This window comes from Lissotriton vulgaris, chromosome 11 (genome assembly GCF_964263255.1).
Source record: "Lissotriton vulgaris chromosome 11, aLisVul1.2, whole genome shotgun sequence".
Classification (NCBI taxonomy): Eukaryota; Metazoa; Chordata; class Amphibia; order Caudata; family Salamandridae; genus Lissotriton; species Lissotriton vulgaris.
In genome coordinates, this window is record NC_141699.1 from 964,504,096 (window position 1) to 964,531,028 (window position 26,933).

Here is a 26,933-nt window from a genome sequence, read left to right on the forward strand (position 1 = left end):
CTTCTCCCTCCGTCGCCTGATTTTTTTCCACGAAATTCTTGGGCTCTTACTATTCCAGATAAAGCTGGTAATCGCGCTCTGTAGCTTTACAATCAATTTTGAATCAAAAAAAAGTGGAATAGAGTTAAACAAAAAAGAAACTTTAGGTAAGATACTCATCTTCACTAGGTTAACCTTTCCCAAAACAGTGAGAGGAAGATGTGACCAGTCTCTCATAAGTTTCCGGCACTCTGCGGCTATTTTATTGAAGTTAAGTGAAGCAATCAAATTGATGTCTTTAACTATATTGATCCCCAGATACCGAAATTGGGTTTTGGATGTCCCATTGTTGCCAATTGAGTTACTATTCCAGGACATTGACTCTGTCTTTTGGGCATTAATCTCATACCCAGAGACTTTACCAAATTTTAGAGCCTGGTCAATTATTTCTGGGTATGCTTCATCATAGTTCGTTGTAAAAATCATAATGTCATCTGCGTAAAGTGCCACCTTTTTATCCCAGCCACCAAAAATAAAAGGTTTAATGAGTATACTGTCTCTTAAGGTTTGGGCAAAGGGTTCGATATATACATCGAAAAGAAGGGGTGACAGGGGACAACCCTGCCTAGTTCCCCTCGTGACCCTGAAGGTCTCAGTCAAACCCCCGTTTATCAAAAGTGAGGCAGATGGGCACCTATATAACAGATTCAACGTTCTCCGAAATCTGTCCCCCACATTGAACTTCCTCAAGGCCTCCGACAGGTACAACCAATTCACCCTGTCGAAGGCCTTGGTTGCATCCAACGTGAGGACATCCAAGGGGATAACCTCCTTTATGGCGATGTCTATAGAACCTAGTAATTCATACGTGAGCTCACAAAGCTGTCTCCCCTTTATAAATCCTTTTTGGTTATGTGCTATAATATCTGGCGCCACCCGACCCAACCGTTTGGCCAGTATGGTGGCAAAGATTTTATAGTCGGCGTTTAATATAGAAATAGGCCGATATGAACCGCAGTCTGTAGGGGGTTTGCCGGGCTTCAAAATGAGAGTTATAGAGGCATTGTCCCATGATTCAGGTGGTATTTCGCCGTGTCTTAGAATTTGGTTAAAAAGAATAACTAGGATTGGAGAGACCTGAGTGATAAGTATTTTATATATTTCGCTTGGCAAGCCGTCAGTGCCTGTAGCCTTACCTCCCTTTGCTTTCCTTATTGCCTCTTCTACCTCTGTAATAGTTATCTCCTCATCCAAAGAGCGATTCTGTTCTGGTGTTAGAGATGGTAGAGAGATACCCTCTAGCCAGCTCGTGATGTCATTCTGGGTAACATTTAGGTCGTCCTTATAGATGGATTGAAAGAAATTTCTAAAAACTACTCTGATTTCATCATCCCTTGAAAAGGTGCCCTCCGTGGATGTAACAGATGAAATGTTGTTGCGAACCCGGTCTGATTTAATTTTCCAGGCAAGTAATTTCCCTGCTCCCTCCCCATATTGGAAATGCGAAAGCTTACTTGCCTCCCATCTCTGAAGGACACGTTTCTCTAGAACTGCGGATAGTGAGTGCTTTAGCCTGTCCAACTCAGCGTGTTTTCCAGCAAGGTCGTTGTCGATTACACCTGTATTATCTATATCGGCCTGTACTAATAAGATATTGTTTTCGATAACGGTTACTTCCTCTGCATATTGTCTTCTTCTATAGGCCACTTTGTTTTTAATAAGACCTCTCAATGTACATTTGAATGCGTCCCATAAAGTTCCTATTGGGGTTGTACCTTTATTAGTGTTAAAAAAGTGGCAAGTTTCTGACTGTAGAAATTCGATATCCTCTGTTGTTGTGAGTAGAGACCTATCAAAGGACCACATTCTTATTAGAGGTGACATGTCCAAATTTAGTTCTAACACAATTGCGGAGTGGTCAGAGAGATGCATTGGATTATAGTGTATTGAGGTAATGTTATCAGCCAGAACTCTACTAGTGAGAATAAAATCAATTCTTGATTTGTGTCTATACTTCGAGTTCCTGAATGAGAAATCTTGCCTCAGACCCTCCCTAAACCGCCAAATGTCGATAAAATCGTACTGGTTCATTAAGCCTACTAAGCAAGATCTAGATTTAGAGGTGGTTTTTTGTCTACTGTTAGGGGATTTGTCTAAAAGTGGATTTAAGGTGATGTTAAAATCCCCGGCTATAATCACCGGGTCTGGGAAATTTAGAAGGTGATTGAAAAGGGTTTTCAATACAGAGGGGTCATCGATATTTGGACCATAGTAGCCCACTAGTGTTACCTTCGTTTCTCCTAACTCTACTGCTACAATGACCCAGCGCCCTCCAGAATCCACTTTTTGTTGTTTTATCTTAAACCTTACTGATTTTTTGAAGAAGATCGAAACCCCCCGTATGTTAGAACCTTGTGTAGCAACACATCTGATATATATATGCAAATTAATCACAAAAATGTTTAAAAAATATATACAAAATATGCCCTGGTTAACGTAGATACACACTTAGAAACCAATATCATTCAAGTGCTATGCATCGTATTAGGTAAGCGCGTAGGTGTTTGTATTTAGTACAATATGTTGTTACAAGTTCGCTAGTGAGTCCACCTATGTTGGGGCCAGGGATTATTAAATCAAATATTTGATAGACACAGAAGCAACGCGTTTCAGTGGTATATGGTATTGTCCCATCTTCTTCAGGCTAACAAATTATTTGTATGAATCTCCCCACGAATAATTAATTTCATGGGTGAGTTAATGGAGGAAGCAATCTCTCCAAATGGACTAGCCAGGTGTCTAGTTGTAGTACATTGGCCAAGGAACTTTAAAAACCGGGGTCAGGATCAATCACCCTTATTTTCTTGAATGTAGTCTGTACAAAAATCTGATATTTCAATATTGTACAAAAACGTAGGTTGTGTAAATCTTGGGCCTTTTCCTCATTGAAAGCACTGCTTGCTCAAATGAGCAAATACACTCCCCGGGAACTATGGTGGATGCACCGCTTGAAATGAATGAGTCTGAACTCAAGTGTTCCACTTTTCACCGGGACTGCAGCGTCTCCTGGTCTGCTCCGGGGTTCTTCCAAAGATAAAAACAGAACAGAGCAAGCAAATGTTCAAAGCTCTCAGCGCGTTCAGTTCAGTGTCTCGCTCAGTACCCCAGAAGCGCATCTAACAGACATTCGTGAAACTTTAGGTCTGTACCCTATCACTCAAGTCTTTCGCTACCTCCTACCATATTCACCTGGGGTACTGCGTTGTTTTCTGGGCCGCAGGTTGTATCAAGCATGGCCAGGCACTTCTTGATCAGAGAATAAAACAGAGGATGATGAATCCGGTGAAACAGGGGTACTGCGAGTCTCTCGTTCGACTGTAGGGGCAACAGAATCTGGAGCAATCACTTGAGCTGATGACAGAGCCCCTTCCGAACCTCGAACACCTTCTCCTTCCCCTTCCCCAATTACCTGGGCATCAGAAAAAGGGACAAAATTAGGAACTTGCTCACTTTCCTGGGTCAGAACCTCTTTCTGGATTCGCTGATCATATGGAAGCGGGAGGGGTAGCTTTTCAGATGTGAAACATGGATCCAGTGTTGCTTGCCGTTTACCTTTACCGCCGTCTGTGTGGCCAACAAGACTTCAAACGGTTCAGACCAATGGGGATCCAAGCTGGATTTTCGCTGATATTTTCTCCAAGCAATGTCCGGGACCCTCCTGCAGGGGCTGCAAAACTGCTGAGACCTGTTGATGAATGGAATGGAGATCTTTAGTCAAAGCATACAAATAGTCTGTCAACATTGGATACTCTATATCACAAAATGTTCTGGGTCTCGGGACGCCCCAAACATTAGCAGGGCGCCCAAAAATGACCTCATACAGAGATAAGCCAGAACGAGAATGTGGGGTAACCCGTATTGACATTAATGCCAGCGGTAGAGCATCTGGCCACTTCAATCTGGTACTTTCTTGAATTTTTGCTAATTTGAGCTTCAGTATCCCATTATACTTCTCGACCAACCCAGCGGACTGGGGGTGTCGAGCCCCATGGAATTTCTGTTTATATCTGTAGTCCATTACAAATGTGACTGATGAATTCTGCATTAAAATGTCCCCCATTATCACTCCAGATCACCCGAGGCAATCCATAGCGTTGGAAGTATTCCTTTACCAACGCCTTTGCTGTTGCCAAAGCAGTATTTTCTCTGGTCGAGTAGTTTTCCACCCATTTACTGAAAGTGCACACCACGACCAGGACATACTTTAAATTATTTACGAGCTCCAAATGGATATAATCCATTTGAAGCACCTCAAAAGGCAAAGATGGTGGTGCAAAGTTTTCACTCAGAACAGGCTCTCTGCTCCAGGATTATGTCGTAAGCAAGCCATGCAATATTGCACCAAATGAGCAGCGGTCCTTGGAATATTGGCATTGTACCATACAGGATCTAATAATGCACAAATACCCATTGCCCCAATATGAGCTGAACCATGGGCCATTGTCACCATCGCATTCACTAATGCATTAGGCAACAACCACCGCTGTTTTTCTGTCAAATCAATCCAACAATCGTCTGCATCTAATTTAAGCATGGGCAAATTTTGCTAATTCGCAATTCGCAGATTTGCGGATTTGCGAATTCGCAATCCACAAAATTTGCGAATCCGCGCAAATTTGCAGATTTTTTTATTTTTGCGTTTTCGCGGGTGTTCGCGAGGCGCTTACAATTTTGCAGGGGTTTTTTTTGCCTGGTTAATCACTGCCACCCTCTCGTTTTTTATGCCCATCTGCCCTCTGTGTAGAGTTTAATCAAAAGGAGACTAGCTAAAGTTAAGGGGGGGGTGGAGATAAACAAGATTCAGTATTGAAATCCCACCCAGTGACACCTAATAAGGCAGATGGACGTTAGAGGCGAGTTACGACCTCCCACGTCAAAGGACGTGGGAGGTCGTAACTCGCCTCTAACGTCCATCTGCCTTATTTTTAACCGCTGACGGTGGCCCAGGTATTAAAGTTTAATCCACCTTCGGGTACTGGGACCACCGCCAAGCCGTTTTAAATTCACATTCATAGCACCCTTCACCGCACACTCAGCGATATACCTGCTCCGCTGTAATCAGGCGTCGAAGCACACCCGGGACACGCTAGGTGTCACTGGGTGGGCCCGATGATGAAGCATGCCACCAACTAGGTTGGTGGGTGAGGGCTTCATGAGCACACCTACCAGGTGTCACCGCCCCTTGACAAAACAAGAGTGAGTCACTTAGATTTCAATACTGAATCTTGTTTATCTTCCCCCCCCCTTAACTTTAGCTAGTCTCCTTTTGATTAAACTCTATATAAATTGGGGAATACGGACTAGCTATCTGGTCCTCTCTCTCCCTCTTGATACACGATTACATCTGCCCTCTGTACCACTCGTTTCTGTGCCCTTCTGCCCTCTGCCCCACTCATTTTTTGTCCCCTTCTGCCCTCTGTCCCACTTTTGTGCCCTTCTGCCCTCAGCCCCACTTAGAATGGCGCCGGCAAGCTGCCAGCGCCATTCTAAAATAGCTAGAAATAGCTTCAACAGGAAGCACTAATAGATAAAGTAAAGCAGGTGCTCCAGTTGAAGGTCAAATTAAGTTACACAATCATTAATCACCCCAAGTTTGGGGTGATTAATGATTGTGTAACTGAATATGAGCAGCACCTGCTTTACTTTATCTATTAGAGCTTCCTGTTGAAGCTGACTTTTGTAACTATTTTAGAATGGCTCTGGCAGCTTGCCGGTGCCATTCTAAAAGAGTTACAAAAGTCAGCTTGAACTTTTGACCCAGTCCGTTCCGCTCGCGGATTTTGCGGGAAATTCGCGAATCTCGCGGATTTCGAATTTACCGAAAATCCACGAAATCCGCGAGTGGAACGGATTTTCCGCCCATGCTTAATCTAATTTCCTCACTTTCTCTTTCCAGTGAGCCAGCTCAATAGGGCTAGCTTCTTTCTGTATTTCTCGGACACTCTCCATGGTGTTATTAAACAGCTCTGTTTCAGCGACCCACCTAGCAAAGCTAGTCACAAACTTTGAGGTCAATTTGGAGTTTGCAGTTTCCTTAGCTACTTGATCAGCAAAGGCATTACCTTCGCTCACTGCATCAACCACTGCCTTCTGTGCACTGCATTTAACTACAGCCACCATCTCTGGTAACGTTAATGCTGTCAGCAATCGCAAAATCAAGAGGCAATGCTGTATTCACTGACCATGTAAATTGAGAAAACCTCTTTCGGCCCAAAGTCGAACAAAACTATGAGCCACGCCGAAGGCGTATTGGCTGTCGGTGTCAATATTTACTCTCAATCCTTCACTTAGCTCACAGGCCCGAAGCAATGCCACTAACTCAGCTACCTGTGCTGACTGAAAGGGTACTTGAGAAGCTTGAACTACAGTGTGAAGAGTAGTTATCACATATGCAGCAGTTGTTGTGCCATCTGGTAATTTGAAACAAGAGCCCATATACATAAAACTCCCCTTGAGGGTCAGCTAGAGGATTGTCTGTCAGGTCTACCCGTCCCTTTGTCTCTTCCTCCGTCCGAAATATACAATCATGAACATCATTGTTTCTTTCGTTCGAAGGGAGGGATAGTAACGTAGCAGGGTTCAGAGTGGCACATCGTTTAATCGTAATGTGGGGAGCAAACAAAGTCAATTCGTACCCTGTAAGAAGCGCACTTGTAAGGTGCTGGGTCTTCGTTTTGTTCAATAATGTATCCACAGTGTGCAGTACCATCACTGTGAGATCAGTGTTCAGAACGAGCCCATCCAACTGTGGAATAGCCACTGCGACCCCAGCAGTGGCCCTTAAACAGCTAGGGAGTGCTCTGCCAACGTTATCCAACACAGCCGAAAAATAGGTACAAGGTCTCTGCTTACCACCAAATCCTTGTGTTAACACAAAAAGCGAGCAACCGTCCACCTCGTGTACATAAAGCACAAAAGGGTTTTGGTAGTCAGGGTTACCAAGAACGGGTGCAGAGCAAAGCGCAGATTTCAAAGAGTCAAAAGCATTTTGGCAAGCATTCGTTAAGGGTAAAGGTTCATGCACATCTTTAGTGGTTAAATACACAAGAGGTTTAGTGAGAAGGGAAAATTAGGGATCCATTGGCGACAGTAAGAAGTTATGCCGAGAAATTCACGAACATCACGCTGAGTACGAGGTACAGACATATTAAAAATGGTAGTCACGCGCTCGGGGGTTAGGCTCCTTCCCTCTTCCGACAGTAGATGACCTAGGTAGGTCACCTCCCGTCGACAATATTGGAATTTAGAAAGAGATACTTTATTGCCATTAGCCGCCAAATGAGACAATAATTGCACAGTGGCTTCCTTACAACCCTCCTCAGTATCAGAGGCCACTAACAGATCATCAACATATTGCAAAAGCACATTACCAGGGGGCAGGACCAAATCATCCAACAATGTCTTCAAAGCATGACTATAAATACTAGGACTCTCCGTGTACCCCTGGGGAGCACGACAAAACCAGAAGCTGCGACCAGATAATGAGAAGCTGAAAATATGGCGGCTATCAGGATGTATTGGAATGCTAAAGAAAGCATTCTTTAAATCGATCACAGAGAAATATTTAGCAGTAGAAGGAATCATAGTGAGAATAGTAGTGATGTCAGAAACCACAGGGTATTGGGGCGCCACTATTTTATTAATTTCAAGCAAATGAATCACAAAACAATAAGTATCAACATAGTCAGGATCACTTCCAACAGGGGCTTTTTTTAAGATCGGCATAATGGGGCTGTTGCATACATTAGCAGCGGTCTCCTACACCACACGCTTTTTGATCAAATCTTGTATGATGGAGAGCAAAGCTTTCTTGCCTGCCGGAGAAATTTTGTACTGAGGTATACGTGGAAGCCGAGCATTTTGCTTCAAAGTAATAGAAACCGGTGGAATCCTTAATAATCCTTAATAATCCTACATCTGCGTCTCCAGTGGCCCCCAGCGTCGCTGGGATGGCAGCAAACTCAGGAGGGAGGGGTTCATTTTAGGTGAAACACTGCAAAGTATGCTTGCCAAGGGGATTGATAGTCAAATAAACACAATCAGGTGAACAATACATTTTTGCATGTCATTTCTTCAACAAATCCAGGCCCAATAAATTGTCACCACAATGGGAAGTCAAAAGAAATGGGGAGTCTACCGTAACTGGACCAATTGTGAACGGAATAGGTTTGGAAATGGGGCTCACCACCAGAATTCCAGAGAATCCCACCGAAGCATTATTTTGCCCAGACAGAGCAGCCCTTGGGACCAGAGAACGAGAAATAGAACTATTCATCACAGCCGTATCAACTAAAAACTTTTCAGACGTCCCCATCAAATGCGCCTTTAAATAAGTACCTTACTGATCAACGGCTACTGACACCTGGCCCCCACTCTGTCCTTGGTTGTCCTATGTATAGGCATACCCATCGGTTGCATCCATCGCACAGTCCTCATTATAATACTGCCTACCTCGCGGATTATCTAAATAATTATTTTCTGATCCTCTCGTCGCAGATCACTGCGATCCACACCACCCCGAGCCAGCAACAATGATGGACTCTGAAATCGCCAATGCCCTTCCTCCTCACAGTAAGCACACTGGTTTATTCTCAAAACAACAACAGGCCCTCCACCTCGTCCAGTTCCCACCGCCCTCGGGACAAACCCTCTACCGCCTCTCTCTCTGCCTCGTCCTCGAACAACTTGTTGTAACAACACCCGTGTCTCAAGATCTTTCGTTTTCTTTTCCATCTTATCCTTGCTCTCATTTTCTCTATGTTCGTAATATTGGGCCATACTCAATATTACCGAAGGCATAGACATGGTCCAGGTACTTTCAGGGGCTTGTAGCCGCGCAGAAACTTCCGGTAACAAATTGGTCACAAAACGATTAACAAATAATCGTATACCACCTTCCAATGATAAATTCTGTCCACTAAAATCGATGAATACGCCTTCAAATCTAGTGAAGAAATCAGAAACACTTTAGTCTTTCTTCTGCTTGCATGCTGTCAATTTATCCCAGTCCACCTTACGAGGCGGAATTAAGGAATGCATGTAAGTAATAATACGGCCAGGTAACGTCAATAGTTCGGGGTTTGGTTTATCACCAGGCTTACGTTCCTTATCCCAATCTTTTATCTGTTCCCATGTTCTGCCTAACTCCTGAACATGGTCCTGATCATGCACCTGACGCCATACATCAACAGGGACTAACAACGCAAAAAATAGCTCTATGTCGGCTAAGGTCATAACGGCTGAGGAAGCCACTTCTGTGAGTTCTTCATAACAAGGTGTGGGATTCTTACGGGGGTCAGGTAGTTGTGATTTTAGCGAGAGGACTTCACTCCTCTTCCTGGGGGTGTAAACCCTTTGTTCCTGCACTCGTGCCTCTACACGAGGTCTAGTCACCTCATCCTGATCATTCTTTTATTCTGGTATTTCAGGATGAAAGATAGGATGGACCTCTCGCATAGGGTGCTGAGAGTCCCATGAGTAACATTTTTGGTGCATCCGCCCTCAATAACTTAATAAAACCTCAACATTTTTGTACACTTCCTCTAGTCTAAGTTCAGACTTATGAGCCATGTCCCGAATATCATACATAACTTGGGGGACCATCACTCCTGCAAAACACTGTTCCCATAAAGTAAGAATACATGTGGCCATGTGTTACAGGGCATGTTGCTGCATAACAGGCTCAAAGTCTCGAAGCATGTTCCATATATCAGTTATAGTATAAATAGGCTGTCGCATCCACTGGGATGACTGATTTTCAATCATCTGTTTCTCATTTAGTCCTACAGTTAAACGAGTAAACAACTTTCGTGTGTTGAAATCCCCCGGAGCATGAGATGGAGTTGAAACAGCTACGGATGGGGTCTTGCTTGCGGAATGGGAAGCCCACGCAAGGGTAGGGGGAGACAAAATAGCTGTGGACATAACAGAAGATGGCAATGTAACAGACCATAAAAGTAGCCGTCTCAGACACCGAGGGAGATAAAACAGAGGACGTTCCTGGAGAGATAGGGGAAGAGGAAACAACAGGGGCAGAGGCTGAAGCGACCTGTACTGCAGTTGGGGGAACAACAGGATATATACGTTGTGGAGCATAAGGGGAAGGTGGACGAGTATTTAATAAATCCTCCATTTCATCCTCCGCTTCAGTCCTAGCCACATAGGTCTTATCACTTGCAATCTAAATTGCCTATCGGCACAATCCATTCCCTGTTCAGTTTGAGCTTTATCAATAGCAATGGTTTTCTGCGTAATCGTCTGACCTCCCTTCATTCTGCATACTTTCTCCTTCCGTATACCTCTACGCCTTGCTTCCTTCTGCCATAGGTTTATGGAATCAAACATTGACTGTCGACTTCGTTTAGAAAACAATCGATCCTGCAGAAAATGTATCTTTTTCTCATCAAAAGACCCGGTTAAGGGCCATTGCAACTCTACATTATCGTTAGTATATTTATGCCATAGTGTATTAAACAAGATAGGTGTAATACCATGCTTTACATACATATCATAACTCGGGCTGCCCTCAGGCGGGGCAGGTTGACTTTCAGCCAAGCGCGTATCATTAGGGCGGCAACAACATCCAAAACAACTCAACTCGCTAACACACGGCATCGTGATTGTTGTCACATATTTCTCATTCAATCATAAAAACATACTTCCAAGCATGGCCATGTTCAAACATTCACGACCTATGCAACCTCACTCTTATTAAAACATACACAGAACAATAATATATGTACATACAAATGATATTCCAAACGACATGTCTCTTTTCTGTCTTTCCAAACAAAGAACAGAGCCTGTCGACTCCTGTTCATGGAGAATCAATCAATTCAGATTCCAGACCAACAGATCCCAAAATCAAGCAGTCCAAAGACTACCAAGAGACCGTCGGACAGGTATAACCACAGACTGTCCTACAGACCATCCTGCAGTTTTCCTGGTTCACCCCTGGGACTATTCTCACTAAGCACGCTTCCTTAGCATCGCTTCAGATATGTCCCGAAAGCTACCCAGGTACAACCACAGGCCTTTCCGAGACCAGTCCGGCCGGGTGCACACCACACGAGCCACACCAGGGCGTCCGATCAGCGTCTCTATTGTTCACTATACAAGTCCGTGGAGCATCTACCTGTGCGGACACAATTCTGCCCCGTAAGACCCACAAGATTCTCCCTGGTACACCGACCACCAAATCCTACAGAGTTAACTACTTCAAAAACGCTGTTCAACAGCGCGTTCCAAAAGACACACAAAACAATCCACTTACCTGGTGCACACGGTATACAACTGTTACAACAAAGTTTTTACCACGCACTACCATTACAACGCATTCATTACCACGCATACCATTACAACGCATTGCGCTGGGGGGCGCTCTAGGATAGGGAATAAGTTTAATTTTATATCCAACACCTTCCCTAGTGTCCACGGGGACTGGAGTTGGAATATAAAATTATACTTACCACTATCCAGCACCTCTAAGCGCTATGCGTTGTAACGGTATGCGTTGTAAATACCCCGTTGTAATGGTATACGTGGTAAAAGTATGCGTTGTAACGTCATACATCCGGTGCACACAGGTAAAATTGCGTATCCTCCACTGCCAACGCCTGAAGACTAGCGCGGTCAGTTCCTGGGTTACGCACGTAGGACTCCGGCAAAGTGCCACTAGCAGCTGGGGCACTCTGATCGCGAGAGCGGAGTAAGTAAAAACAATTTCGGTCCGTCCACCCGCTCGACCAGAGCTCCCTTTCTTTGTCCTTTCTACCAGGTTACAGGGAGGACGACCCTATCACGGAGACCCACCAGAGTCACCAACTGAAGTACTATAAAAATAACATAAAGGGCTATACCTACCAACAGCTTCCATCCCATTACCCAATAAATCAGTTGGTTGGCAGTGAAGAATAGTTAAATCATTTATTAACACCTTCGCTGCTAAGGCAATTCCCCTCCTGTGCTGGAAATTGCTGTATTCCTTTATTTCATGACGAGCTGGGCTCGTCATCAGCACACGACCACTGTGCACCATGACGAGCCCAGCTCGTCATCAGCATCGAAAGGGTTAAGCAAAATACTCTATAGAGGAGCCTCTCCAACCCTCACCCATCAGGTGCGCGGAGAAGACTGTTGGCTCGTATTCAAACATGAGGTTATATACTTTTCGGTTTAACACATATAATCACATTAAAGGAAAAACACCAGTTGGGCCTCGAGCTCCAAGGAAGGACCATATATGCACACATGATTGGTTCAAAGCTTAACTATTTATTACTGGGAAGGTCAGGAGGGTGACTCCCTTTCGTCTTGGTGCCCGGGAGTGTAGGCACGGCGCCTGCAGAAATGCGCTTATCGCATCCAAAGCCAGATGCGACCTTGAGTCTTAGGACAGTCGAGTAGACTCCCTACGTTCAGCTGCTCCCAGTAATTCAGATGAACTGGGGCTTGACAACTGCCGGAGACTAACACGTGATCACAGCCTGTGTTTGAGCATAGGTTCGGAAAATGGCGTTGTGGTGACTCAGCTGCATCAAGTGCAATGGTGCATCATAGCTTCCGGAGTCTACAGTGGCACTGGGCCAGCATGTGATTCCAACTCTAAATGGCCCAAACAGAGACAGTTGTCACAATTTACACGTCTTGGGGGGCATTGGAAACCATCTCATATTGTGCTCCAAAGCCACACCACCTATCTATGATAAGACTAACTCTGTGATGTGTATATGGCTTCCTTGCATCCTCATTATTAAGGGGCTATATGATTTAGTGTCATGGGCCCTACGCTCACAATCTGGTAACTGAGTGAAACAGACACAGTGGTTAGCACCACTAAACTGGTCACAGGAACGTGCACTCTGACTCTTTAATTGGCAGGGTCACCTGACCGTTGATGCCTGTGTTGGATGGGTGTAAAGATCAGCCACAATGGAAATGGCTGGTAACTAGTACATGCTGAAGCACTAGAGCATATCCAGCAGGACACTACTACTTGCACCACTCACTGAGTCACACTCAGTGCGAGGATGGATTCACATTTGCACTGGCCTTCAAAGTTTCAGCAGTTCTAGGTGCAATGGTGTGTGTACCTGGCCCTAGTAGAGTTGGAGACACAAATTTTCTGCGGGGGACAGGGACAGCTTTGTGGACTTTCCAGTGACCCTATAGAAATCGCTTGTTAAACGAATAAAATTGGATAGTTTTTAAGAAAAATATTGAGAAAGGCAAGCATGTAGTCACAGTTTGCAAGTATGTTTTGTTGTTATTTGCATTCACAAAGTGATTAGATCAAATGTGGAAAAATCATGTACATTTTGTTATAGTGCTACTCAAATTTCACTCAGTTCTGTGATCTGCATGGTAAACGTTCTTTGCAGCAGGCACATTAACCCTCCGCGCTACTTTGAGATGAGCAAAAACTTCCACTATACAAAATGTCGAACTCTCACCAGTAGGAACATTAATCACCAGAGGTATCTTGACATTTTTATTGTTGCCAGAAAACTGCCTAATGCACAACGAAGTTCATGTGCTTTTAAACCAAAAATAATTTTTGAACACAGCGCCCCCGCCAAAGTCAATGCCATGTGTGGCTGCAACAGCTGCACTGCCCTAAAGCCAGTCCTGCTCCCAGCAATGGGGCAGGACAAGCATTTCCAGAAATGTGGTCAGAGCTAACCTCATAGTCATTATACGAGGAAAAGGATCTACATAAGTGGAAGGGTGTGATACTTCCCCCAAATTCCAGCAAGCAAAACAATTTAACATGTTTCTCATAGATGATTTCAGGGAGCGTAGACTACTCCAGTAAGAATTTTTTTTTAATTTTAGGATCAAATTTCTAAAATGCAGCAGACCCTTAGGGGGCATTCATGAAATATTCCAGTACTTTCTTGGTGCACCAGGAAAACCTGGCTTTTCCTAGAAGTAAATTTGATTTTTTAAAAATGTTTTAAGTCAGAAAAAATTTCTACTATAGCAAGGTCCTCATTTTTATTGGGTGAGCCCCTTATGCCAATGAGTGCATTCAATTTGACAGTGCCAAAAAATTACCATGGATACTGCAGCCACAGTGATGAGTAGCTCTAAAAATTCTCTCAGGTATTCAAGGGTCAGAACTTTGCCATTGACACCCCGTATAAAATGAGTACAGGTAATCTTATGACAAGAGATACCTAAAATATCAGTTCCAACATTTTCCTATGGATCTACCACATGTGCTAAGAATTACGTGCATCATGTCAGGGCCTTCAGCCAGGTGTTGTGGTGGTTGTTCTGTGTCCCTCTCGCTGGGTATGACTGGGTTAGCGGCTTTCTCATTTAGACAGTACGAGACCTCACACCCAATGAGGGTGTCTTCATTGAAGCATGTCTGGGCCTGCAGTTTGCCATAGGTAGCACCTCCCATACATATGCTTTTAGTGCCCTTGTCCATAAGGCAAGAATACCCTCCAGTATGCCAGACCACACCCCACTTGCACACATAGAAAACATATACTCACACAAACACACATTCTCACTATCTGCCAGATTCATCAAAGACCCGTTTTGTGAGTCTGTAATAGCGATTCATAAGGAATCGCTATTACAGACTCGCGAAACGGGATTCATGTAGGAATCGCTAAATAAATTGCGATTCCTACACATTCCTTATTTGCGATTAGCAAATTGCTAATCCCAAATAAGGAATAACTCCCCATTCAATCCTATGGGCCTAAAGGCCCATAGAAATGAATGGGGAGATATTCCTTATTTGCGAATAGCAATTTGCTAATCGCAAATAAGGATGCGATTTCAAGGGTGCTAGGAGTGTCCAAAGGACACCCTGTAGCACCCCTGAAAGGTAATCTACATTGGTGTTGCGCGCACACATGTCCAAAGGACATGTGTGTGTGCAACATGCAACTTAGAAAAATGCTTTTAAAAGCATTTTCCTAAGTTTTCGCTATTTACCACGAGGTTTGACCTCGCGGTAAATAGAGGCCTGAAATTGCGATTTCGCAATTTGAAAATGGATGTTGAATTGCAATTAAGGAATCTCAAATAGAGATTCCTTAAATGTAATTCCTCGCTAATTAGCGAATTCGCTATTACCGATTTTTGCATTTGGGATGATGAATCCCAAATGCAAAATTTGCGCTCGCAAAGGGCCAGATTCTGAGAATCTGGCCCTTTGCGAGCGCAATTAAGGTTCATGAATCTGGCCGATAATCTCTTGTACTCTTTTGTGCCTTAGTACTCTGTCATACTCATACACACACTGCCACTCACACTTCTATTAGTAAATGTGCTTTTATTGTGTTGAAAATCTTGCCCTGCTGCTTCTGCTTTACCTGCCTTACCTTTAAGTGAAACGTATTAAAAACAGATACTTAATACGTTTTTCAAAATAATAATATATTGCCTTGTCAATGTTTCTTACAAGTATGATGTGAGTGAAAAATGAACTTCCTTAAAATAGCTGTGCGGGATTATATTTGTTTTCATGTGTGGATCAAGCAATTACAGTATTGGAAATTAACTAATCCATGTTCTAACATGTAGTATCACAGCATCCAACTGACAAATGTTTGACTTCTTCAGCAAACATGGATTTCATCCAGTAACATGTTACATTTTGGGGTTTTTGAGACTCAACTTGAACAGTTTAAACAAAAAACTACATGTCTCGGTATTAAGCATTGTGGTGAATGTAAAGCCAGGAATGGCTGAAGCTGTCACACTTTCTTCAATCCAGCATCATACCCAAAGCCTCCGCCCTAATGTCCCTCCTCGCACCACCCCACATTCTCAGTTCACTCTCCCTTCTTGCACCAGCCCCATTGTTGCAGATAGAATTAAGTAGGCAACTAGTACCAAGGAAAAAGCAGTTATTCTTATGAGTGCCTTTGTCCAGATTCGTGAGAGTTGGGTAATTTTTATATGGACAGAGTAAGATGTGTGCTCATGTAAGCACTGGGTGATGGTGAAAAGTGTGAGTGAATGCAGCATGAGTGGTATAAGTGTAGGGTGAAAAATGTGCTGATGTGACTGTCAGGTGAACTGCATGAATACAAAGTGAGAGGAGGGCCCATGTGAGTGTCGGGTGAAAGGAGTGCATTTAGAGTGAGAGGAGCAAGAGCAACGTAGTGTGAGCGGTGTAAATGCAGGATGTGTGATGTGCCTGTGTGTTGTGCAGGGTGAATGGCAAGCGTGACGGGTGATCTGTGAGAGTGACTTGTGAGTGCATGGTGAGAGGAGTTATTGCAGAGTGAGTGGTGTTTTCCTATGAGTTGTAGCAGACTAAAGGCCCTGTGTGAAGGCAGGGTGAACAGAGTGTCTGTATGAATGCAGGTTGAGAGGTTTGTCTGTGTGAATACAGGGTGAGAGGAGGAAGTGTAGGGTAAGTCGTATGGCTCAGGATGAGTACTAAACTTACTTGTGTGGTGTGAGTGCAGGGTAAATGTTGTGCCCATGTGAGTGAAGATGTGCATGAAGATGTGAGTGGAGTGTGAGCTGTGTGAGTGAGAGGAGTGCCTATATGAGTGCACAGTGAGCTATGTGACAGTGGGAGAGTAGGGTGAGAGGATTGACTGCAGGGTGAGTGATGTGACATGAGTTTGGGTGAGGGTGAAACTGCAGAGTTGGAGAAATGACTGCATGGTGAGAAATGTGCTTGCTTGAGTGAGACTGCAAAGTGAGCAGTGAGAGTGACAGGTGAGTGAAGTGGCACATGAGTGCAGGGTAAGTGGTGTGCTCGAGTAAGTGTAGGGTGAAAAGTATGAGTGCATGGTGAGTGGTGTGAGTGCATGGTGAGGGGTGTGCTGATGTGACTACAGGCTAAGTAAGGGGAGAACAGCATGAGTTCATGATGATGGTCATGTGGTCGTTGTGAGTACAAGATGAACGGTGTGCTCGTGTGAGCACACGGTAAGAGGCGGATGAATGGTGTGAGGGTAGGGTAACAGTGTAAGTTCAGTGTGATGGCTGTGAGTGTAGGATGAGCAGTTCAAGTGACGTGTCAGTGGAGGGTCATGTGCATGCAGGGTGAGCGGTGTGCTCATTTGGGTGCAGGTTAGGAAGAGGGTGAAATGTGTGAGTACATGGTGAGCAGTGCGGTTGCTGTGAGTGTAGGTTGAGCATGAAAGCGCAGGGTGGGTGATGAGTATGAGGAATGAGGTGTCTGAATGCAGGATGTATACCCAGACACCCGACATCAGATCCACATAATGCTCCAACCGGATGTTATCATGCAGAGTGCCACATTGCCTTTATTGTTTAAAGGCTTCAAGCATCCTCTAGCATACCTGTGGCACCACTGTCGGTCTGGCGGTGCCTCAGAACTCAATTCCTGAGTTTCATTGGGAGAGCACAGTATGAATCGTAGTGGTAGGTGCTCCTTGCTTACTTCTGTACATCTACATTTACTATGGATCTTGTAATCGCTCAGGACAGTTTGTGGTGTCTGTACTTCATCTTCATGGACAATGTGTGTCGCAACGGTCATCAATACTGACAACACAACACAAAAAAGCTCTTTACTTTAGAAACACTAAACTTATGGGTCTTATTTTATTAATTGTTAGAAGGCTTAAAACAGATTAACGATCACATTTTACTACAAACATAATGTGAAAAGTGCTTTAAGTACCAGTGGGTAGGAATGGGAAGCACTACCTTCTTGCCCTAAGGAAATTACTAAATTTGTATATCTTATGAAAGCAGCTTAAGGTGTGGCCTCCAATCCCTATGTCAAGGGCTCTCTCATACTGTCAGTGAAAGCCAGTAGGGGGAATCAAAGGATTAATTTACAGCACCTTTCCTACTGTCCAGCCCCAATAGATTCCTCCTTCTTCCCTTTTCCTCTGCCCTCTCCCAGGACCATACTGCTCACCTGTGTTCTGTTCGGGTTGCCATCCTTTCCTCTCTCCTCTGTTTCAGGTGGGGGATGGCACATTCTCTCCTCTCTGCGCCACAAACGAGGAACCTGCATACAACCTCATACGTAGACTGCTGACCTTGCCCCTTTTACCCTGCAATCCTCCTCTATACACTGCCTGCACTGAATCAGCAAACTCCTTCACTCTGTTATGCTAAGCACCTTAGTAATAGTCTCCTGGTCTCCCACCTGTTACAAGCACTCTTGCCAGCTCTAGACGTTGTAGCCCCTACACTAGAGAATTGCAAAGCTGAACAGGAGTTCAAGCATAATTTGAAAGATGGTCCCCACTGTGGTAAACTACAAAAACATGCATTCAGGTCCACATCTGCCCAACTGCAGCCTAGGAACATCTTTGGTCTATAAAGATTTGCCCTTTGAATGTACAAAATGCAAGCCTTGCTGGCATCAGAGAGCAGCTCATAACACGTGCTGCACATAACTAGAAGTAATCAAACTTGTTTCAATGAAGAATGTACTACATGTTTCAGTCCCCCTCCTCCCCCACACTTCCTGCGCCCATGCCTGGCTATCCCTGGAGTATACCAAGGCATTGGCCCACGGCATGATTCCATCTCCAAATGGCTCGAGAAGAGCTGGTGTGTTCCCATTCTTTAGGAGTTGATGTGAAAGGGGCGAGGTTGCTCTTTACTAGATTTTGGGGCAGAGGGTGGTGATGTCAGTTACAATTACTCCCTTTCCCCCCTTTCCTCCCCTTCCCCCAGCCCGTTGACACCTGCAGGCCTAAGGGGCATATTATCAACGGGCAGCGATAATTATCGCTGGCTGTCCTTAGCGAAAGTTTTATTATCTCAGGCTATCTCTGGAATTTATCACCCTGGTAGCGCATTACTAACAACGCGTTACTCCAGGGTGATAAATATTCCAAGGTTATCAGCGGTTTGTAGGGAACATCGCTGGTTTTCCAACGATGTTCCCTGAAAAACGGGGATAACCTTGCTGATATGACCCACAGGGTCGTATCAGCATAATCCACCCCAATATTAGGGATAGGTGAGTCTGCATTTTAGCAGGCGTTAGTTTTTGGAGAAAACAGCGGTTTTCTCCAAAAAACTAATGTGTGCTAAAATGCTGGAGCAGCCTTGTAAATATCGCAATGTGAACATCAGTGATATTTGCAAGATTGTCCATCCAGGGTACGCCCAATGACGCCCACTTTGCATCTCATTAGAGATCCAAAGGGAGGCATTGGGACAAAGAGTGCTAACATGCGATTATGCATGTTAGCACCCTCTTATAAATAGGTTGATAGTTTTATCTCCGCTTTTTTGGCTTTTTAAGCCAAATAAGCGTAGATAAGGGCAGGCCCTTGTAAATATGCCCCTTAGTCTTTTGTATTGGCCCAGGGAGGTCCGTGTTACGGGGCGCACTCGTCTCATTCTCCCTGGGTAGTCACTGAACTTCAGCTCGAGGCGGCCAGCTGGCTCGGAGTCCTCCTTTTGGATTGTCAATTCGAAACGCATTTTAAAATACCTTGCTGGTGTTACATTAATTTAAACAACCCTCTCCTGCCGGACTTATAGCAATTTGCGATTAAAATGATTTTCTTCTCTTGCATCTGTGTCACGAAACATAAGGCATTATCCGCCTGATTCATGAAAAACGGGATTTGTGATTCTGTAATAGCGAAAAATTGCGAATCGCTATTGAGAAATCGCAAATCTGAATTCATGAAGATTAGCGATAAAAAAATGCGATTCGCACGCGGGCGCAAATTCCGTTAGCGATTACCGATAATCGGAGAAAAATCGCTATTTCCGGCTACCCGCGCCGGGATTGCGAACTCGCAAATAGCGATATCGCTATTTGCGATATCGCTATTTGCGAGATCGCAAAATCGCGAGATCGGGAAAACGGGAAGTCGCATTTCGAGCACAGTGATGACATCACAACCAGGAAGCAGCCAGTTCCCACCCCCATTCACCACAGTGAGGCAGACCTCGAGGGAGCAAGTGGGAGAGCTGCTGCTATTCTGGTGATTTGTACTCTGCTACTACATTGCTGCCATGTCATGCTGTTCCTGGCCCCAGCAACACCACAGGGCGGAAAAGGAAGCTCAAATTTTCTGAGCAGGAGCTCGAACATTTGATTGAAGGGGTGGTGGCCTACCACGACAAACTCTTTGGTAAAGACTCCAGGAGGGTCCCGGAGCAAGAAAAACGGAGGATCTGGCAGGGGATTGCCTCCACTGTCAACTCCGTGGGTGTGGCCGATAGGTCACTAGAGGAACTTAAAAAACGATGGTACGACCTCCGAGGTCGTGCCAAAGAGAAGGTGGCGGAGCGCCTTGGAGAGTCGTCGGGCACTGGAGGTGGCGGACCTACAGTCCCTCCCAACACACCCATGAAGGACCAGGTGGAAGACACCCCTGAGAGGGAGGCGTGCATTGGCTTCACACGTCTCGACTCATCCCGCACCACCAAAGACACCCAAGGTAAGTGGCATGCGACTGCGACCCTGTCCCCTATGAATGTCCATGACCAAATAGGCTCCCCTAATGTCCCATAGTCATGCCATTGTTGCACATCAGGGAATGCCCTGAAGCATTGTGGGAGATGTAGTGTGGCCACAATGTAGTAGTACCACAATGCAGCCAGACAGGTTCCAAAGTACGCAAAGCCACAGCCATTCAGGGAATGTCAACCAGCATGCATGTAGCAACTGCACGTCTGCCAGATACATGCAACTAATGATCGTCCACTTACCCTCACAGGTGGCGCTGAAAGCAGCGACAGTGAAAGGCTGCAAATTGATGAGGAGGCCCAGGAGGAGGAGGTGCCACCACCAACACAGGCACCAGCCCCTGCTGCTGCAACAACACCAGCAGCCAGGTCCACCAGCAGTGTTCCCCCTGCAACTGCTGCACCACCTACAGCCGCAGCCAGGCCAGCGACAATTGTGCCCCCAGCAACTGCCGCACCACCTACAGCCGCAGCCAGGCCAGCGACTATTGTGCCCCCTGCAACTGCCGCACCACCTAGAGCCGCAGCCAGGCCAGCGACTAATGAGCCCCCTGCATCTGGCGCACCACCTAGAGCCGCAGCCAGGCCAGCGACTAGTGTGCCTCCAGTCCCTGCCGCACCAGCAACGCCTGCTGTGACACCACCAGCAGCTGTTGCTACAACATCTGGGCCCGCGACAGTTGCGACACAGCGGCCAGCCACAGTGTCAGGCCAGCCGAGCAGGCGTGGCAGGTCTCGCCAGCACAACACTGCAGCAAGCAGGAGGGGCAATGGACAGGGGCTGGCACGTATGAGCGTCGAAAGATGCATGTTGAGAATCCATCAGCGCCAGGCACGGCAGCAAGGTGCCATTCAGCTCCAGCTCCACAAGATTGGGTGCAATGTGGCCGGAGTCGCTGACCGCATGGACCGCATGACGGCGGCCATGGCAGGTATGGGGGACCGCATGACAACATGACTGCAGCCATGGCAGGTGTGGGGGAGGGAATGGCCCGCATGACTGCAGCCATGGAGGCCAACACTGCTGCGATGACTACACAGCGCAGTGCAGCACGCCGGCGCCACCATCAGCTCATGAGCCGGCTGGCCTCCTACAGCAGGTCCAATTATGTTGCTGCCAATGCAACTTCACAGTTGTCGCGGCGGTCACTAGCACAGCAGCACCAACTTGTCCAGTGCTGTGAGGACATGACCAGGGTCCTGGAGCACCTGACCACGGCGGTTACGGCACTACACCCTCCTGCTATACCTGCCACTGTTGGGGGTGATGATGTTAGTGAGGGGGCATCCAGCATCAGCAGCCACTCTGCCTCACAAATCCCGCCACTCAGCCGCAGCACCAGGCCCACGCCAGGTCCAGAAGCCCCGGAAGACGATGCGCCTCAGAGGCGCTTGGGCGGAACGCGCAGGAGGCGCACTTGAGTACATTAGACAATAACAGGCACAGGCTGACTTTAAGCCTGCCCTGTCCTTTGACACTGCAGTATGCACTAATACTGTTAGTGGAAGATAGTTGAACTGGTACCTTTTTTGTGATTTAAACAAATACATTTATTTTGCTACACACATTAGCGTTGTGTCATTATTACATTTTGCATGCATTAGTGATTTGTGGGGTGAGGGAAGAGGGTGCACTAGAAACATTTCACTGTGATGTGGTTGCGACATCTGTGGCCTTCAGCTGGGTTCTCCCCGCGTGCATGGCGCGCATGTGCAGGTGGCCGGTTGTCCCCTTCAGATTCACTGCCAGAGATGTCGACAGGTATCCGGCGCTTGGTTGCTATGTTATGTAGTATTGCGCAGACAGCCACAATGCAGCAGCACACTGCAGGACTGTAATACATGGCCCCACCTGTCTTGTGCAGTATGCGGAACCTGCTCTTGAGCAGGCCAAATGTCCTTTCTATGCAATTCCTTGTCCATATGTGTGCAATATTGTAGCGCCGTTGCTGGGGTGTAGCAGGGTTGAGGTATGGGGTCAGGAGGTATTCACGGAGGGCGTAGCCACTGTCACCTGAATGAGAGGAGCAGATGGTGATTGCCTGTGCTGCGCTGCTACTTCTTAGCAATGTGACATTGTCGACAAAGTGTACTTACCAAGTAGGTGTCCTTCCCCAAACTCTCCCCTGACCAGTCGTGTGTGGAGGCCGCTGTGCCGGAATATGAAGGAGTCATGGCTACTCCCTGGGTACTGTGCGACAATGTCAGTGATGTATGTCTTAGCATTGCAGACCATCTGGATGTTGAGGGAGTGGTAGGACTTTCTATTGCGGAACATATACTCCGTGGCAGCTGGTGGGCAGATGGCCACGTGGGTACAGTCTATGCATCCGAGTACATGTGGAAAATGGGCTACATTGTAGAATTGTAGCTTGGTCATGTCCAATTCCTGTTGGCTGGTGGGGAATTTGATGTGACGGTGTAGCTGGGTGAGCATGGCGTCAACAAAAGTGTGGAGGCAGCGTGACATGGTGGGCTGGGATATCCCCCCAGCAGCCGCTACTATCCCCTGGAAACTCCCGGAGGCCAGGAGGTGCAGGCTACACAATACCTGCACATGTGTAGGCACCGCATTGGTACGGCTTGTTGGGTGCTGCATCAGGGGGTCAAGGTCCTGTATTAGCTGCATTATCATTTCCCCATTCAGCCTGTATTTTGCATATATCTGCTCTCTGGTTTGGCCCAGCAAGGTGACCCGCTGGCGGAAAATCCTGTCCTGGATCCTGCGTCTCCTCCGTGCTAATCGCTGTAGCCTTCGACGCCTCACCACCATGTACATTCCTGGCATTGTGGACCTCCTTATGCTGCTGCTGCTGATTGTCCTTATGTGTGATTGGTCAGGCCTGAACCTGTTGGTGATTGGCCAACGGTTTTTTAAATGTAATTTTTGCATGGCTTTTATGGTTACCACCTGCTTTGAGTTGTCCTTAATTTGCGCGGCGCAAGTGCGATTTTTGGGTTTTCCGCTATTTGCGATTTTTCATGAATACCGATTGTGATTGTATAGCGAATTCGCTATTTATTTCGCAGAATCCGTGGTTTGTCTCATTTTCCGATTCGCTATTGCTCTCCTACCGGGATTCTGCGAATATAATAGGGAATTCGCTATTATGTGTTTGCGAGTTCGCAATTTTGATGTTGAATGCCGATTACGGAAATTGCGCCCGCAATTGCATTTTACTTCATGAATCAGGCTGTATGTGACTAATGCATCTTTTGTTTTGTAAGTTACGTTTAAATAATGATCCCATTGTCGATAAGTTTATATAATAAAACGGAGCATGTGTTTTGTGTACTTTTAAATGTAGATAGCTGTTGTAAATTTGAGAGAAATCGGTTTCCAATTGTGCAATTGTAAGTAGCAAAAAGAGTTCTGTGTGCTTGTTCGAGTTTTGTAAGTCTATTTAAGGTGGAAATGTTAGTGTTAAAATTCCTGAAACTCAATGTAAGTGATTTTGTGTGGCCAATATCTGTGTGACATGTGGGCTCTAGATCTTCTGTTTTATGCCCATGTTGCCAAACTCTTTCTGCATGGGCTAAAGCAAGATCTGCCAGAATACCTGTGACACAAGCAGGATAAATGGTGGAAAATGATCCGCCCTGTTTCTTGGCACCAATGCTGAATTTCTAAAATGTGCCCGCCTCTGTGTCTCCATAGTAAATGGTCTCATAATGATAAACCCATCTAAACTGTTGCTTATCAGGCGTCGACTTGCAAATGTGTGCCAACAATTTTAAATTCATTGCCAAATCATTTTGTTGGTTTCAGCTGCAGGATGACCCGGAAGTTACTGTTCGATTGAAAATTCAGGCCTTGATTTATCCAGCAACGCAGACCCTTGACTTGGACACGCCTTCATATCGGGAGAACGCATTCATGCCTGTCCTTAAGAAGCAGCTTATGGTTAGATTCTGGAGTGATTACTTTACATCAGACAGAACTTTAAGGGAAGCCATGGACTCGAACGCACACATCGCTTCCGATTTTAACCATTTGATTAAGTTGACAAATTGGAGCAATTTGCTGCCCAAAGAACTCAAGAAGAGCCATGTTTATCACAGCCCCCAACATGGATCATCGGAGTTCATAAAAAAATATCCTGGAATGGTAGACCCACGAGCCGCACCCCTTTTGGCGGATGATGCTAAATTGAAGAACTTACCTTTAACTTATATGGTAACATGTACGTATGATGTCTTACGAGATGATGGTTTCATGTACGCTGAGAGACTTAAGAAAGCCGGAGTGCGCGTCATACATGACAATTTTGATGATGCGTTTCATGGTGTGATCCTCTTCACAATTTGGCCAACAGACCTGTCTGTGGGCCAGAGAATGGCAAACAAATATATTGAGTGGCTCAATGAGAACTTGTGAAGGTTGAGCTGAATTAGCAAACTTTTATTGTCTGTTAATGGGCAGATTTATTCAAATTCACGCAGGTCAGCAAGGCAGGTGACTGTGAGAGAGCAGAAAACCGCCATATCTACTAAGATATGAGGGGCATATTACCAACAACTAGCGATAATTATCGCTATGTTGGTTTAGAGGCGATATTTTTATCGCCGAGCTGCGGCGATTTTTATCGCTTAGGAACCTTGCTATTATCAAGGTTTATCTCCTAAGCGATAAAAATCGGCCGAAATGCATGAATATCGCTGAAAAGTCCGCGATATTCATGCATTACTGAGCTAATGCTCTTAGCCATGTTATCCACCTACCATTGGATAACATGGCTAAGAACGGCTCAGGGGCAGGTGTTAGCTTTTGGAGATATTCGCGCTTAGCGCGAATATCTCCAAAAGTTGGTAATAGGAGATAGCGATGTTAGCGACTGTTTCCAGTCGCTACATCTTGGCACGCCCACTTTGCATGTCATTAGTGATAAATATCACTGACATGCAGAGCGGGGCCCAAGATGGACGCTATCTCCTACCAGCTGTCACTAACTGGTGTTAGCGACAGCTAGGTAATAGGGAGATAATTTTATCTCCGCTTTCTTGGCTTTTAAAGCCAAAAAAGCGGAGATAAACCCCCTTGATAATATGCCCCGATGCTCTTTAGCTCTCTGTGGTGGTGAGTTTGAGGATGCTGAGCGCCAACGCAGGCACCCTGACACCACTGCACAAAAACAATCCAGCCAGTAATGCAAGCACCCTTGCACCATATTGCAAGTGTGCCTGCGTTTAAGGCAGGATTGTTTTTGTGAAGCAAAGGACACATTCCTGCACAAAAACAATACTTTGAGGCATCGTCCTCTTTCCACGTGTGCTGCAGTATGCAGCACACATAAAACATGGAAATAATGGACAGAAGTAAAGAAATGAATCCTCATTACGCCTCACTGGGGAAGGTACCAAAATCTACAGATGGATTCTTAGGAACCCACCCATAGAAAGCGTCCCTGACGCAAAGTAATGCAATACAAAAAAATATTTTTTTATTGGGGCTGCGCCATAAAAGTAACACAATCCTTGTGCAAAACTTTAGTAAATCTGCCCCTTAATGTACTATTCCCTCAGATCACACAGAAATTTCTGGAATTACTTAAGAGTCAGCAGGAAGAAGATTTTAAAAGTTAAGCTCCTAAATGTTTACCACTTTCACGCTGAGAATTTGCAACATTGAATTAATTCAGCTGCTCTTGCCAATTCATTCTTGGGTAATAAACTAGTATTTTATGATCGCTTATGAGGTACAGGCATATACACAAAAGCAGAAGCATTTCAATGACTATAACATGCTTAATAAAAAGTAAAAACGTGCATGATTTACCATCTTGTTTTTGTAAAATATCAGTAACACAGCATTCTCATTTAAGACGGTCTTCAGAAAAATATTTGATTTCAGTAAATTTACAATGAGTTATCAATGATCATCAATTACTGTATTCTGCATTTACACAGATTTATACATGTTTAATTAAAAAGAACTTCAAACAAAACAAACAGCATTACAAATACTGCTCATTTAATTAGTGTTTTATCAGTATTTTATGTGAAACCTACACCATAGGCCAAATTTATCAAGGTTTTGTGTCACTCTTGCGCCACACAAGGGGGCACAAGGTGGCTGGTGCAAACCCTTAGTGAGATTTATCAAGCCACACAAGGCAACCTTGATAAAACTAGAGTAAAGCAAGGCAACACAAATCGCTGCTCTGTTTTACTCTGCCCCATGAACACATTCCATGGGTGGAGCGTGGGTGTTTCCACGCATCCACCCATGGAGTTTGGCGCATTCCCAGTTTTGAGAGAAACAGGGCACTAACAAGTTTTCTTTTGTAAAACTAGAGGCCTCAACCCACTTGCAAGTTATATTCAGTTACCAGTCTTTTCCAGTCCCCAAATGCCCAAGACAAGTGTATATTTATACACATGTGTTGCTCAGTCCACTCTCTCCAACAAACACATACATAAAATGGTGTATGTAAACACCGGAATGAGAAGAAGTCTACTGATCGAGTAGATGCGGCACACTAATGGCAAAC

At 45.3% G+C, this 26,933-nt stretch overlaps 1 protein-coding gene across 2 annotated transcripts in view; it reads left to right on the forward strand.

Annotated features, from left to right (window-relative positions):
* LOC147683765 (arylacetamide deacetylase-like) overlaps window positions 1–26,391 on the forward strand; it is a 278,023-nt gene extending 251,632 nt beyond the window's left edge. The window contains exons 5-6 of one of the 2 annotated variants that reach the window (XR_015300967.1): window positions 24,212–25,139; window positions 25,185–26,391. Coding sequence is in view for 1 of the 2 variants with exons in the window: in XM_086944134.1 (XP_086800260.1) it covers window positions 24,212–24,820 (609 nt within the window). In the remaining variant the exon portion in view is untranslated. Of the gene's footprint in view, window positions 1–24,211 lie in introns of both variants that reach the window. The other variant, XM_086944134.1, reaches the window with a different exon arrangement.
* Window positions 26,392–26,933: the final 542 nt, after the last annotated feature.